Source organism: Cucumis sativus, chromosome 6 (genome assembly GCF_000004075.3).
Source record: "Cucumis sativus cultivar 9930 chromosome 6, Cucumber_9930_V3, whole genome shotgun sequence".
Taxonomy (NCBI): domain Eukaryota; kingdom Viridiplantae; phylum Streptophyta; class Magnoliopsida; order Cucurbitales; family Cucurbitaceae; genus Cucumis; species Cucumis sativus.
In genome coordinates, this window is record NC_026660.2 from 16,786,218 (window position 1) to 16,800,258 (window position 14,041).

The 14,041-nt window shown below is 28.9% G+C and overlaps 1 protein-coding gene across 1 annotated transcript; it reads right to left on the reverse strand.

Annotated features, from left to right (window-relative positions):
- Positions 1–3,814: 3,814 nt before the first annotated feature.
- On the reverse strand, positions 3,815–5,627 carry LOC101205991 (probable WRKY transcription factor 48). The gene is made up of 2 exons (XM_011658992.2): positions 5,118–5,627; positions 3,815–4,597 (listed from the first exon to the last, which is right to left on the reverse strand). The coding sequence occupies exons 1-2, from the start codon at positions 5,519–5,521 to the stop codon at positions 4,021–4,023; spliced, it is 981 nt and encodes a 326-aa protein (XP_011657294.1). The 5' UTR covers positions 5,522–5,627; the 3' UTR covers positions 3,815–4,020.
- Positions 5,628–14,041: the final 8,414 nt, after the last annotated feature.

The window sequence follows — 14,041 nt, forward strand, 5'->3', positions numbered from 1 at the left end:
CTTCAATTAACAGTCCAACAACTCCACTTTTTCCTTTTTCCTTAACGTTCTTTAAACACCTTCCTTGGTGATGTTGTGCAAGCCCATTGGCATGTCCTAAGTCCGAGTAAAATTTGAAGGTCCAAAAGTTAAATTCGCGAGCCTCTTAGCTAAAGTTGGTCTAAATTAGTCTATTTCTTATCACAAAAAGTGATAATGATCGAGTGGAGGTCTGCAACCGACATTGTCAATATTGCACATATCTCAAAGAATACCAGACGTTTGATGTATAAATAGTTTTATTCCTCTATCCTAAGGAGCAATCAATATTACGAGTGTTTATTCAGACTAAACGCTTCGTGTTCAACTCAACACCACATAAATATGACTTCTCTTGTGAATAAGCGTAAATGTAATAATGCATTCTTCAACCACAACCACTTGACAACGAGATTTGTGCACCATCGACATTTGATATTTTAATTTTATGATCTTCAAAATGATTTGATGTTGAATCAATCTGAAGGGTTCACTATTTCAAAGCTTTCTTAAAAATTGGTTCTATCTGCAAAGCAATTTGATGGGATGGAAATGGATGTCTATCTATATGCATGAATTTCTTTAATTAGGTCTCATTTACCATACCATATTGATACCATTTAATCAAAATGTTCTCTCTTTTTTTTGCCAATGGCTTCTTCCCCCTACCTTTCTTTTCCTATTTCCTCTTTGATTCCTGTCACACCTATTTTAGACACCAATTAACCTCTAGATTCCATTCCCACTAACATCAATATAATAAAGTATAAAGAGGCATGTACATAAGAAAGACGAAATTGTGTCCAAGTATGGTGATCATCTATATGATTTTGTCTGATAATTGGATGAATGTGTACGGTGTACCTAATATTTGTTGGAAATACGAACATAGTTCAATACATTGGTTCAAAATTAGGAAACTATAAGATCTTTTGAGTGAAGTTCGATAATAAATCCATGTGAACACTTAATTATATGCTCAAGGAAGACCTTCATGATCTCTATGTGCAATTCGTAAGTGAAAAAAATATATAGAGAGTGTGGAAAAAGACAGTTGTGTGTGATTTGTCGTAAGTTCTATCAAAGATGATAGATATTGAGAATTATTAGGTGGAAGAGGATAATTTAGAAGTCCTACGTACATTAGTTAAGGAAATGAAAATATAAGTATATGTGAGAACATTTCCATCGTCATAAGAAAATTATCTTTTTTTTTTTAACACGCGTACGAGTCAAATTGAGTTTTGCAAATATTGAATATAACAACACGATTACAATTCTTTTTTAATGGTAATCTACTACCATAATAAAAAAAGTGATTGTAATAAAAAAAAATCACTCCCAAACACTTTTTTAAGGTATGTCATGAGATCATTCAATATATAGATTCGAATAACATCCTCTCAATCTATGGTAGAAAATGGATTATGTTAACCAAGAAAGGTAGAAAATGAATTTATTCCATGTTTAAATTATAACGTTATTTTAACTTTCTTTTTCTACCAAATTTGTTGATATCTTCTGTAAGGATAAATATCTTACTTTTTTCACCAATGTTTTAAATAAAAATAAGATCCCATACACATTCCTTTTATGAACAATAGTAGTAATTATTGGATGAGTTAGGTTCAAAGTTTTGCACGCCTCTTACTCTCTAATATGAACTAATAGATTTAAACATTTCTACATGTTGGTTCCAGATGTTGATTTCAAATGTTTATGTGATTCCTCTCTCATACATTCATGATGTAAAAAGCCTAATAGTCAAATTATATATATCGACCTTTCCTGAACGTTCAAGAAAAAATACCTATTACCATCTATCATACCGTTTTTAACAATTGCAACATCAATTCAACGATAGGACGATCATACCCTCTAACTAAAGGCAGTGTTGAGAATCTATTGCAAGGGTTCTGAAAATTTTTGGAATTGATGTTCCGTAGTCAATACAACTTTTTTTAGTACACATTGTAAATATTCTCGAGTATTTATGTGTGCTGGTTGAGCTAAGTTTCTGTTGACAGTTAAGATGATATTTTGGAAGAGTCTATTAAAAGCTTATATTCATGTTTGTGGCATAATGCGTCATGTGTTTTTTATCTTAGTTCATGTTTTTTATTTGAACTTATTCATGAAAGTAGATTCTTGTGGAATCAAATGCCTATATTCTTAACAAATTTTCAATCTTATTCTTCAAGAAATTGAGATTGACTTTATATATATTTAGTATACCCTTTCCCATACAACCAAACTTTATCCCTTGAGTTCTCATTAATTAAATGCAATAATATTTTAAAATAAACAGTACTATATATATATATATATTTCAGTCAGCTATCTCTATCAATACGTTAAAAAAGAAAAAAAAAAACTAAAGTAAACCAAATAAAATTTTAAACTATTTTCCAACCCTAAACTTAACCCTTACATCTAAGTTATCCATCTTTTAATATAAATGTACAGTCTCATCTATTGAGATTTGCTTTTGAAGAAGTAAATTAAATTTATTTAATGGTGTGTTAAATGTTACCAAAAACTTTTCATTCAACCAATAAATTAATGTTCAACAAAGGAAGTATAAAGCAAAGTACAACAAAATACTAGATATATATATATATTGAAAAAAAGGGAAATGAATTAATGTTAAAACTACTGAATATAATGAAAATTCAACAGAAACCCTAAGGGAAAGGTCCTGAATAGAGAATATATTAATTACATCTATATTATTATTGTTATGTACTCATAGGATGCATTTCATCAAGATCTTATCATTATATATCTACACACTTCTTTTATCTCTTTTCTCAACCCACGACCTAAGATAAGAAATTTAGTATGAATTGAAACTATAAGTAAAACGTTGTACCACGATAGGAAAAAACTACAAAAAAGTATTTTGAATCTATAATAAGAGCGATAAACTATTAAAATTCAAATATAAGTAAGAGTTATATATTAAAAGGTAACTATATTGTGACTACTTTATCGAATATTTTTATGAAACAATGCTATTCTCGACCAAATATGTGTATATGTGTCATGGCATTTAATTTATGTTGAACTCTTTACGCTTTGTTTGTTCACAACCACTCTTCTTCTTCTCCCTCTCATCTCCTATAACTTAAATCATAGGTTTCTACCCCACACAAAAAAAAAAAAAGAAAAAAAGAAAAAAACTAGCTTAGCTTTCAACTATTCTCATTTCCAAAATTTCACTCTCCCTTGCTTTATATAATTTCCTTTTTAGTAATATACTCAGAGTCGAACCTAGGCTACTAATCACTCCAAAGATAAATACAATCCTGAGAACAAAACCTAAATATTTTTCTTTTTAACTTCTCTCTTACTATTTCTCTATTCTACAAACCCTAAACCTACAACCCTACTTTTTGAGACAGACAACAAACCAAAAAGTAAAAACAATAACTCTACACTTCTTGCGTTGGCATTGCGTAATGGCTTTTAAAACCCTAACCCTAATAACACTAAAAAGATAAATAAATAAACAACTCCTTTTTCATAAATCCCAGCTTACGTAATACTATACTACAACATCTAATGATATTGATAGTTTCCTAAAATCATAGCCATCAATTTGATCATAACTCAATAAATTAAGATTTAAAAAATCGATTAAACATATAACTAATTCATTAGAAAAACTATAATATATATATTATATATAAATATTTCCATAAATTGAATCCCTTCTAGGAAATTAACTAGATTGCTTGAACCCAAAAAAAAAAAAAAAAAAAAAAAAAAATCCAAATCCAAAACTCCAAACTGGTGATCAGATCATCTCCATATGATCAATGGAGGAAAATTGAAAGAAAAAACTAACTAATTATATAAATATTATACAGTGATGGAGATTGTGTGATTAGTGAAGATGGTTTATGGTGAAAATCCCATAATTTTTTGTTAGAGTAATACGACGACGTACCGTGGAAAAAAAATTTTAAAAAAAGAAATAAAAATTAATTAATTAAATAATTAATTAACTTTTTTTTCTTTCTCTTCTGGGAAAGGTACGATCATATCTTGAAGAAGGCCATGGTCTTGGAAAGAATCAGTTGTAGTAGTAGAAGTAGTGGTGGTGGTTCTACCATCGATGAGACGTCGTTCTTCTCCAAAACTGTGAAACACGTGACCGAACCCTCCGCCGCAGGTGACAACGTCCGCAGGCGGCGCCGGAGCGTACGTAAATTGGTTGCGGTATAATTGTTGGGGCTGTGAGAAAACAAGCGGGGGTTGTTGTTGTGGTGAGGGGGTGAAGGCGGTGGAGGATAAAGCTCCACGTGGCATGATTGGACTTTGATGAGTGTGTTGGCCTTCGTAAGTGGTGACGACGATGGAAGGGTCGTCGGAGGATCGTTCGACTCGTTTTTTGACGCCGCAGCCGGCGGTGGTGCAACGGTAATAACTTCTTGGGTAAGGGCTGTTTTTAACGGCTTTTTGACCGTATTTTCGCCATCTGTAACCGTCGTCTAAATGATCCACTTCGCTTTTTGTCATGAACGCAAATCTTGGTTCTCTTCCTTTCTTTTGGTTTTTCTTTTTTGCTTTCAATCTGCGTTTATTTAATTATAAATAATTAAAATTACACATTATTCATACATGAAAAAATAATATATTATTTAATTTCATTAGGTTCTTTTATATATATATATATATATTTATATAAAACCATTTGTCATAACACCACCCCTAGATTTGGTCCTTAAATTACGCCTCATCATATGCAAAGCTACTTTATTTCTTCCCCATCAAATTAATGGAAATTTTCCGAAAAGAAAAGAAAAGAAATTTTTTCCTTAATTTTTTTAAAATTAAACTTTATTATTTTTGTTTGTTTCTCCATATGCATCTTTCATGAATTGAGTTGAATTTTCAGCTAAACAAAATAAACAAAATTTGGAACTATATTTTTTATGTTTTCAAATGAATTTGAGGTTAAGTGTGTATAAGCCTTCATTTTTCGAAAACAAAAATTTTTTTAAATGGTTACTCTTAATTTGTCTTGAAAAAAATAATCTCAAAATCTTAAGAAATGGCAATATAATATAGGAGAGATAGAGTAAGAAACTTACTGTTTGTTGAAAGGGGACTTATCCCGATCCACGTCATCGTTGTCGAAAGCACGTTCGGTGGAGGAGCAAGAGACGGAGGAGGAGTTAGGAGTGGTCGGAGTATTAAGAACTTCAGAAGACTCGGCCACGGCGGAGGATGGCAGAGGAAGCGGCGGTTGCGGCGGCGGAGGTGGAGGAGAGAAAAGATCGAACAAAGAAGGGGTATAATCTTGAGTAGCTAACAAATCCAAGAAAGTGGACGGCTTGAAAGAAGAATCAATGGTGTCGATTAATGGAAAATCGAACAAATTAGTAGTATGATTATTGGGAATAATCGCATCGGAGAATAACAATCCAGGATTTCCCATCGAATTCTGATCTCTATTGTTTCTCAACACTTCTTCCTTGATCTTCTCTTCCTCCATACAAAATACACACACATATATATAAATACAAATTTATTTTAGAAATAATAATAACAATAAAAGCACATATTCCATTTTTTGGAGCTTTTTTTGGGGGGGGGGGGGGGGGGGGGGGGGTTGTTGTGTGTGAGGAGAATGAAGAAAAGAGAGTGGTGAAATGTGAAAGAAGAAGGAAGGGGCCGGGGAGGGGGGGAGGAAGGTTTTAAGAGAGAGAAAGGGAGGATGACCGGCAGGTGTCGGTTGTTATGTGTACGGAATATGTCGACTGAGGGACGGTGTTGTAACATTAAATGCAACCGGGACCACCGGTGGCCCTTTCTCTTATACGCGGATTTTTTGACCTTCTTTAGCCTGCCTTCACACGTGGCATTCGGTAATTAATAAATATACTCTTCTCCACATCTGATTACTTCCCCCCCCCTCTTTCTCTTTTTATTTTATTCTTTTACGCCTCCTTAGTAAATTACCAATTTACCACTATTCCCTTATAGTTCTATTTCGAAATTTGGGATTCATTCAACTGCTCTTTTAACTCCAAACCCATTTTTCCATATAATAAATTAATATTCACTCCAATTTTAAACTTTTATTTTCTTTTAAATTATAATAATAATAATAAATAAATAAATAAATAGTCCTTCTTAAGTAACTATCTCTCATTGTTCATTAGAATTTTTTGGTTTATTGTTTTTCCTTTTTTAAAAAATTGTCTCGGTACTTAAAGTTTTGTTTTTATTTATGATAAATTTTACATTACTTTCTCAATATTGAAATTTGTTACGTAATAACAAATGGTTGGTTTGTTGTTGTGTGGTCAAACTTTCAATTTTACTATATTATACTCTAATGTTTTAAATTATTAGTACGAGGAGTTTTATTAACATTTAAATACATGTCAAAGTAATTGAAAGAGCTTATTTATGATGACATTTCTCTCTACTTGACATATGTCCATGGTTATAGTGGAATTTTGATAATGTTGATGTAGTTTGAGTATTGTAGGACACCAAGTCGACTACGAGTCAATTAGATTAATTCTTGATTGGCATATATTCACGTATGCTCACAGTTGATCGTTTCACAAACTATAATTTTCTTTTTTGAGACATGTTTTGCCCCATGTGGCAGTGTTCAAATTTTTAATTTTGGAATAGGACTCGCAGTTAGGCTTTGACCCTAATAATCCTCAACAATAATAATTTGCTTCAAAGGGAAATAAAAGTACTATATCATCGACCATAGATGGCCATATGTTTCTAAAATCTATAGAAGGAAGACTAATATATATATATTATTTTGAAAACTTGTCCTTTTATACTTGTAAACCCTCTAGGATTTGTTTGTTGTATTAATTAAGGCGTATCATTGTAGTCCTTATATGTTTTTCAATTGTCTAAATTATGTTTATGTATTTTACAATAAGTTGTATTTCATGAGTATTGTTGTCTTTTTAAAACAATATTTTAGACTACATTAGTATTCATTTTACAATTTTTAAACTACGCTCAAGTAATGTTTGTTATTGTACGAAAATTATTTTAAAACTTAATTCAAATAATAAAAACAAAAATACACGTACATATTTAAAAATTTATTTTAAATAACAAAACTTTAGTAAATACTTACAAATATATATAAAAAATCTTGATAGACAAGAATGGTAATCTATTTTGGTCTATCGCGATCATAAGATTTTGATATATTTTATAAATATTTAGTTTATTTTGATATACTTTTTAACAGTGGTCAACCATGACATTAAAGGGTAAAAAAAAAAATTATATAGGGATCAAATACCAAAACTTTATTCTTTTCCCCTAAAACTATGATGATGGAATAATAAATTAGGGTTTGATATGAAGTATAAAAAGGTCATGTAGTTTTGCTTCTTTACCGAACTATGTAGAAAATATATAATTGAATATATATATATGTATGTATGTATATAACAACTAAATATAAAAAGTCAATAATTATGATTACATAATAGACTATCTTCTTTTCAATGATTTATTTCTTTTACTTTTTCTTAATATTATATATCCTAAATTACTAAATCAAAATTTTAATTAACAATATAATATCACATTTTAAACACTATGAAAATCAAGCTTTTAACGTAGCTATTATTGTTATTTCAAGTAATATATAGTTTAGTTGGTTAAAATTTATATTATTAGTATGAAGTTAGAGAGCTAGTTTAAGAAAACATTTAATATTTTGTTGAACTAAAAGATTATTGTAATAATGTTTTTAATTAGGTTGAAAAAGTTAAATGACACGTGGCTATAAATATTGACATTTCATCCATCTCATCAACTTCCAACCATATGTTTGGTGAACTGAAATTGTGTCTTCTATATTTCTTTTTTACTTCTAATTATATATTAACTTCTTTCTACTTGATTTGGTTCCAATTACAATATGAGTGTCATATTAAAAAATTAATGTGCCTCAAATTAATTAGATGAATCTAAAGTGATATGGTTTGCTAACTTATTTGATTTTGGTTCCTTTTAAATTAAGATTATTTTCTGTCAATTTTTTAGGATGGTTTTCATTTTTTTTTAATAAAATATAATTGAATTTTTAAAATTAAAACAATTTTTTTCTTTTAAAAATAAGGAATGTTATACAATATATTAGGTACTCTAAGGTTCCAGCATGCATATATATGGTTGAATAGACATCAAAATATGCAATTAACTTTGAGATTAAAATGTTACTATCGCCATCCCAGGTATCATTGAACTAAAAATTGGTATAGATAATGTCAAAATGTTATAGATTAAACTAGTTTATTCTCTCAACTCTTATCTTTGTGTTTATTTATTTCCTGAACTAAAATGATCTAATATGCACGTTTTTTATTTTTTAAAACTAACGAAATTGAATTTTGATATGTACTTCTATCTTAATCTTTTCATTTGATATCTCACAAACACGTCAATCATTTTAAATATGTTGAATAAATAAAACACTTATTTGAAAAAAAAATTAAAAGTTTAGAAATTAAACTATTTAAAAATATAACAAAATAAAGGAGTAAAATTTTGAAAATATTTATTAGTTATTTAGATTTAATTTTCAATTAAAAATGTGGAATAATTTTTCTTTTTTTTTAGAGTTTAAGAGAGTAAATAAAAATAAACTTGAAAAGGGAAGGGGTAAAAATGTAATTGAAGAGATCGAATTTGGTGATAATTATTTTGGTTTCCGGCGGACCTCGGGAGTGGGTACGTGAAGCGCATTGATCTTTGCCACAATACATGGCCGCCGTCCCCACCGCCCAAAGTTTGAATTCAACAAAAAATAACCAATCCCTGACTTACACGTCTGCCCACCCTTCCCACATCTTTCCTCTTACCCTGTCTTCTACGTGTCTCATCGGACGGCTCTCTTAACCTGCACGTGCCCTTTTTATTTATCGTCTATGCTTGCTTTCACCGCAATTCCAACTACACCCTCACTTCTTTTCCCTTTGTTTTGTTTTAATCTTATGAAATATTTAATCCCATCTCTTCATAACTTCTTAGCATTGCACCACTTTAGAAAATAACAATAATCATATATATGTATACATGAATTATATAAAACAAGGAAAGTTTAGATCATAGAAGACGTATGAATAAGAAAATTGAGATTCAAAAGGCAGGGGAAGGTCAGTATTTGTCAGCCAAAAACCCATTTGCACCATAAAAACTACTAAATTACATTATTCTCCTCTGCTTTATTCCTATCCAACCACTCACACTTTTTCATTTAAATGGTTTCCCACCTCTCAATTTTAAATTGAACAATAGTAATATAACGGTTTCTTCCTAAAGAAAAAAGAACCATCAAAAGAAATTTTTTTATAGATAAACCATGGATGAAAGTAAGAGAATAGAAAAGCCAAATTGAAAATTAATAGCAGAAATGTGAAGTGAATTAAAAAAGAGTTGAGTTGAATGGGGGGTGGGGGTTTGAATGATTATTAAAAATAAAAAGTAGGAGATTGATATTGGAAGATGTAAGTTTGAAAGGAAAGAGTCTCACGTATTGACCAAATATTAAAGGCGCTGTCATTTTTATTTTCATTTTTTTAAAAATATATTAATTCATAACGTCTTTATTCTTTTCACATTAAAAACCCCCATTTGCACAGGTATTTCCGTGAGATGCACGCTCTAAAGTCAGCCCTCAAAATGCACGTGTTTTACACCACATAATGTAGAGCGTGGTTCATAAGGAGAAATAAAAAGAGAGCTCACCGACTAGATCGGACAAATAAAAACGAAAAGACTAAATTACCCCCCCCCCCCCCCCCCCCCCCAAAAAAAAAAGAGCCCATAACTTTGTGATTTGCTTTTGAAGACTCCAATATTATTATTTTTTTATAATTTAATTTGTATAGTTTCATAAATTGAAAGATTTTGGATAGAATTTTTAAAATAAACAATCGAAATTCAAATTGTAATTCATATTTATTTGTGTAAATATTTTATGATTTGTTATTTTATATTTGAAAAGAGATCAATAATATAATCATAATTTTAGTAGTGACCATAGATTTAATTTCTTTTTTACCATTATGATTTTAGTGTATATTTGGAATGAAAAAGTTATTGAACTTTTACTAATTTAGTCCCACAGGCTTTGAAATTTGTATTTCCTTAATCTCTTCCAACTTTCAAAACTACAAGTTTAGTCAATGAAATTTTATTTCTTTGAAAAATCCACACAAATCCAATTAATGTAAATTTGGAACTCTAACTTTCATTAAACCTAAAATCCAAATTTAACTTAAAATATATGGTTTGTTCAAATTTATTTTTGATATAACAAATTTGATCAAATTTGTTATATTTTACTATTATCGGGTAGTAAAAAACAACAAATTTGACAAAATATTTACGACAGATAACAAAAACTAAGGCGGGACCGACCAAAAATAAATTTAAATTTAAATTTTTTAAAAGGATAATAATGTAGTGTGAGAGAGAGAGAGGGGGAATGGTTGGATGGGAAGGCGGTTCAATGTGTCGCGATATGAGGGATCAAGAGATCTCTAAAATACAGCGGTCAAACTTAGAACGTCAAAGCTTTTGAACAATGAGTTTATCAGTCAGCTCTTTATAAACCCAACCAACCATCCATCCATCCATCTACTTAAAAGGGACTCTCTTTCTCTCTTTCCCTTTCCTAACTCACATCTTTCAACTTTATCATTTCAATTACTTCCCTTTATCATTTCAATTACTTCCCTTCCAAGTCTCTCATTCCCTACAATTACAATTTCCCCTAACTCAATCACTCACCATCTATAACTTTCTTCCTATTCAATTAAGTTAATATGTACTCTTTACTCTGTTTATATATATATATATATATATTAAAGATTTCACCATATGTTTAAATGAATTTATCTAGTTATGCATGCATGGGATAAAGGTTGATATAAAGTTTGATATGATGGGATAAAAAATGAAGTTCACTAATTAAGTTACTTCTACTTCAAGTTACTTCACGATCCTTATAAATTTTGGATTCCATACGAGTCTTACGTCACAAACACGAATGAATATTTGGTCTCATCTAATTTTTTTTGGTAACTAAATAAATAGTTTTGCACAATTATTCTTTGACTCCACTTGCCTAACTTTTTTCGGTTTGACCTATTAGATATAAGGTTAATTTTGTGTAGTTTTTGCACATTTTAAATATTTTAATTTTCTTTTTCTTTTAATATGTTTGATTATTATTATTATTTTAGTTTATATTTAAATAAATTAATTGACTTAACTAGTACAAAGTTTGATAGGACGTGATAAGAAAGAGAATAAATTTTAATATTATTCGAGATAATTTAACTATTGCAAGATCTAAAATCATAAAAGTTCATACTACTATGTAATGTATATATAGATATACATAATCTACCTTTTAAAAGACATTCAAATTAAAACAAAAAAGTTGTTCAAAAAGCTATCTCTCTAGTGTATTAATATAATAACTTACAAGGCATTAAAAATGAACTTTTCACACCTTTCATTTATTTGTGTGTGTTGCATGTTTTCCAATTATGGCACTTTTATTTTGTACAATGCATATTGGGATGCCCTTTTCAACTATATGTATACAAAAGTTATAACTTAAACGTTGGTAATTAGCAAAAATTTCCTTTTTAACCTAAATTTTCATAACGTCATACTCTTATTCTTTAATTTTTTTTTTTTTGTTTCATTTTTATTTAATTAGGAGGTTTTAAATTAAAATGTGTTATCATAAATTTAAGTTTTAGTACGTTGATAGTTCACTTTTTAACCTCAATCTTTAGTTAAATATCCATTTTAGTTTTGAATGTTAGATGTATTGATTGACTAAATTTAAATTATTATGCAGTGAATATTTAAATTGATTTTAATAATACTAAAGTAAGACTTAATTAATTATAGTCTCAATAAACCACTAAAATGATTATACAGTGAAATTTAAAAATATAAATTGAACTAAAAGATTTATATTTTAAAAGTAAAATTGTAAGATTATAAAATTCAGGGACTAAATATTGTAATCAATTTAAAGACTTAGGTGCTATAAGTATATTATATATTTGGAAAAATATGGAGATAAAATAAAAATTATACCTCTTTCTAAAATAAAAAACAGGAAAAAGAAACTAGATTTCTAACTTTTAAAATGTTCCTATGCTCTAAACTTTTTTAAAAAATAACTATTCCTAATATCATTTCCATGACATATTCTTCCACTTTATTCAATAGTCATTTCTAAACTTTAAGGTTGAGAAACTAAAATAGACATTTGAAAAGATTAATGGTCATAGTAAAATACAAAAACAGAATATATAAATTAAAAAAAAAAAGTGGACATGGAGTAAAAAAAGAAAAAAAAGATTTTAAACCTAAGATGAATATGGAAAAGGTTTTAATTTATTCCATGTGAAAATAAACTATATTTATCTAACACTTAATTTTCCTCTTTAGGGCATGAAAGTTTAGATAAGATTGGTATTAATTATTTAGAAAGTGACTTTAAATACAAACAGAAGATGCAATAAATTAACAAAACTCCTTTGATAATAATGCATATAATTTCTTGAGGAGCCATAAGAGGTTGCTTTGATATTCTCTAGAGAGAGAGAGAGAGAGAGAGAGAAGTTTCTAGGAAACAACATGCCCTTTTTTCTTTTTATAATATGAGCATTTTCTTTTTGTTTTTATGATGGAGAAATTTATTTGTTTTAAAAAATAAAAAGCTAATTTTGTAATACAAAAATAAATAAATAAACACATAAATATTCCTTTCACATAAAGTGGGATCCATCAACTTTTTAGACTTATCCCCTGTCTATCTATATTACAGCTTATATGCTTAATCAACATCCAAACCTCTATTATTCAAAGAAAAATAATAATAATCAACAGCTAAAACCCTCTCTCTCTCTCAGACTTTAGGTCTTGATTGATTCTTGTTTATCCTTTGACCAAAAATAACATATCAAAACCACTCTCTATTTTGATATTCAAACTTCTCTATTGCTATGGTTACACTTCTCACCATACGTACATATATACATATATCTAGCTATGGTTCAGAGATTTAATTTACGTTTTAGATATATTTTCGAGTTAAAACGGTAAACACTTGAGTTCTAACTATACATATTGTTATTGATTAAATCAATTAAAAATGGACTAATAAGATTTTGTTTAAGACTAAATGCATTATTCCTATAATTATCTATTGAAAGAATAGAATTAGAGAGTTTGTCATACTCACGTAGAGTTGATATTGTCAAGAGACATTAACCATTTGCTTCTATTTTTGTTAATATTAGTATTGGGTTGTGATTCAAGTGACTATCACTTTTTAGTCAACGTTTGTTGTGTATAACGAACATGAAAGAGTGAAAATTTTATTTATTCTAAACTTTTTATATATACATTTCAAGTATTGTAAAATAGGTGGAATACAAGTAGAGAGATTCAAAACTTTAATATTTCGATTATTAGTATATATATTATGTTAGTTAACTAAACTATTAATGACATTCTTCATTAGGGATGATTTTAAAACTAGTCTTTGAGTAAAGAAAAAACCTACAGGGTTAACAAAAACAAAAACTCGAGCAGAAAATGGCAACTTAATAAGAAGCAAACGAGTATAAGAAAAAGAGGCTTGACCCATGTCCAAGTGCTTAAAACAAAACCTACAAAATATCTAACGGTGCATGCATACCTTAACCAAAACGATCATCTTAGTCCAAAATATGGCTAGGAGAAAGAATAATTCCAATTCAATATTACAACATTAAAACCTACGTGACAAGACATATCTAAATTAATTGTATATGTAATTATATATACATTATAACAACTCCAAAGAGATCGATACTATCTCTATTTATAATATACTCGAGAACTTCAATTATATATTTGATATGTATATGGGAAACACGACACGAACGTATAGGTTTATTCACCTAATTAGTTACAATTTCTCTAAATTATAAATTTA

Coding starts and splice junctions, on each gene's coding strand:
- LOC101205991 (XM_011658992.2), bottom strand. CDS start 5,521: ATGGAGGAAGAGAAGATCAAGGAAGAAGTGTTGAGAAACAATAGAGAT. Junction 4,598..5,117: donor AAGTCCCCTTTCAACAAACA/GTAAGTTTCTTA, acceptor AAATAAACGCAG/ATTGAAAGCAAAAAAGAAAA.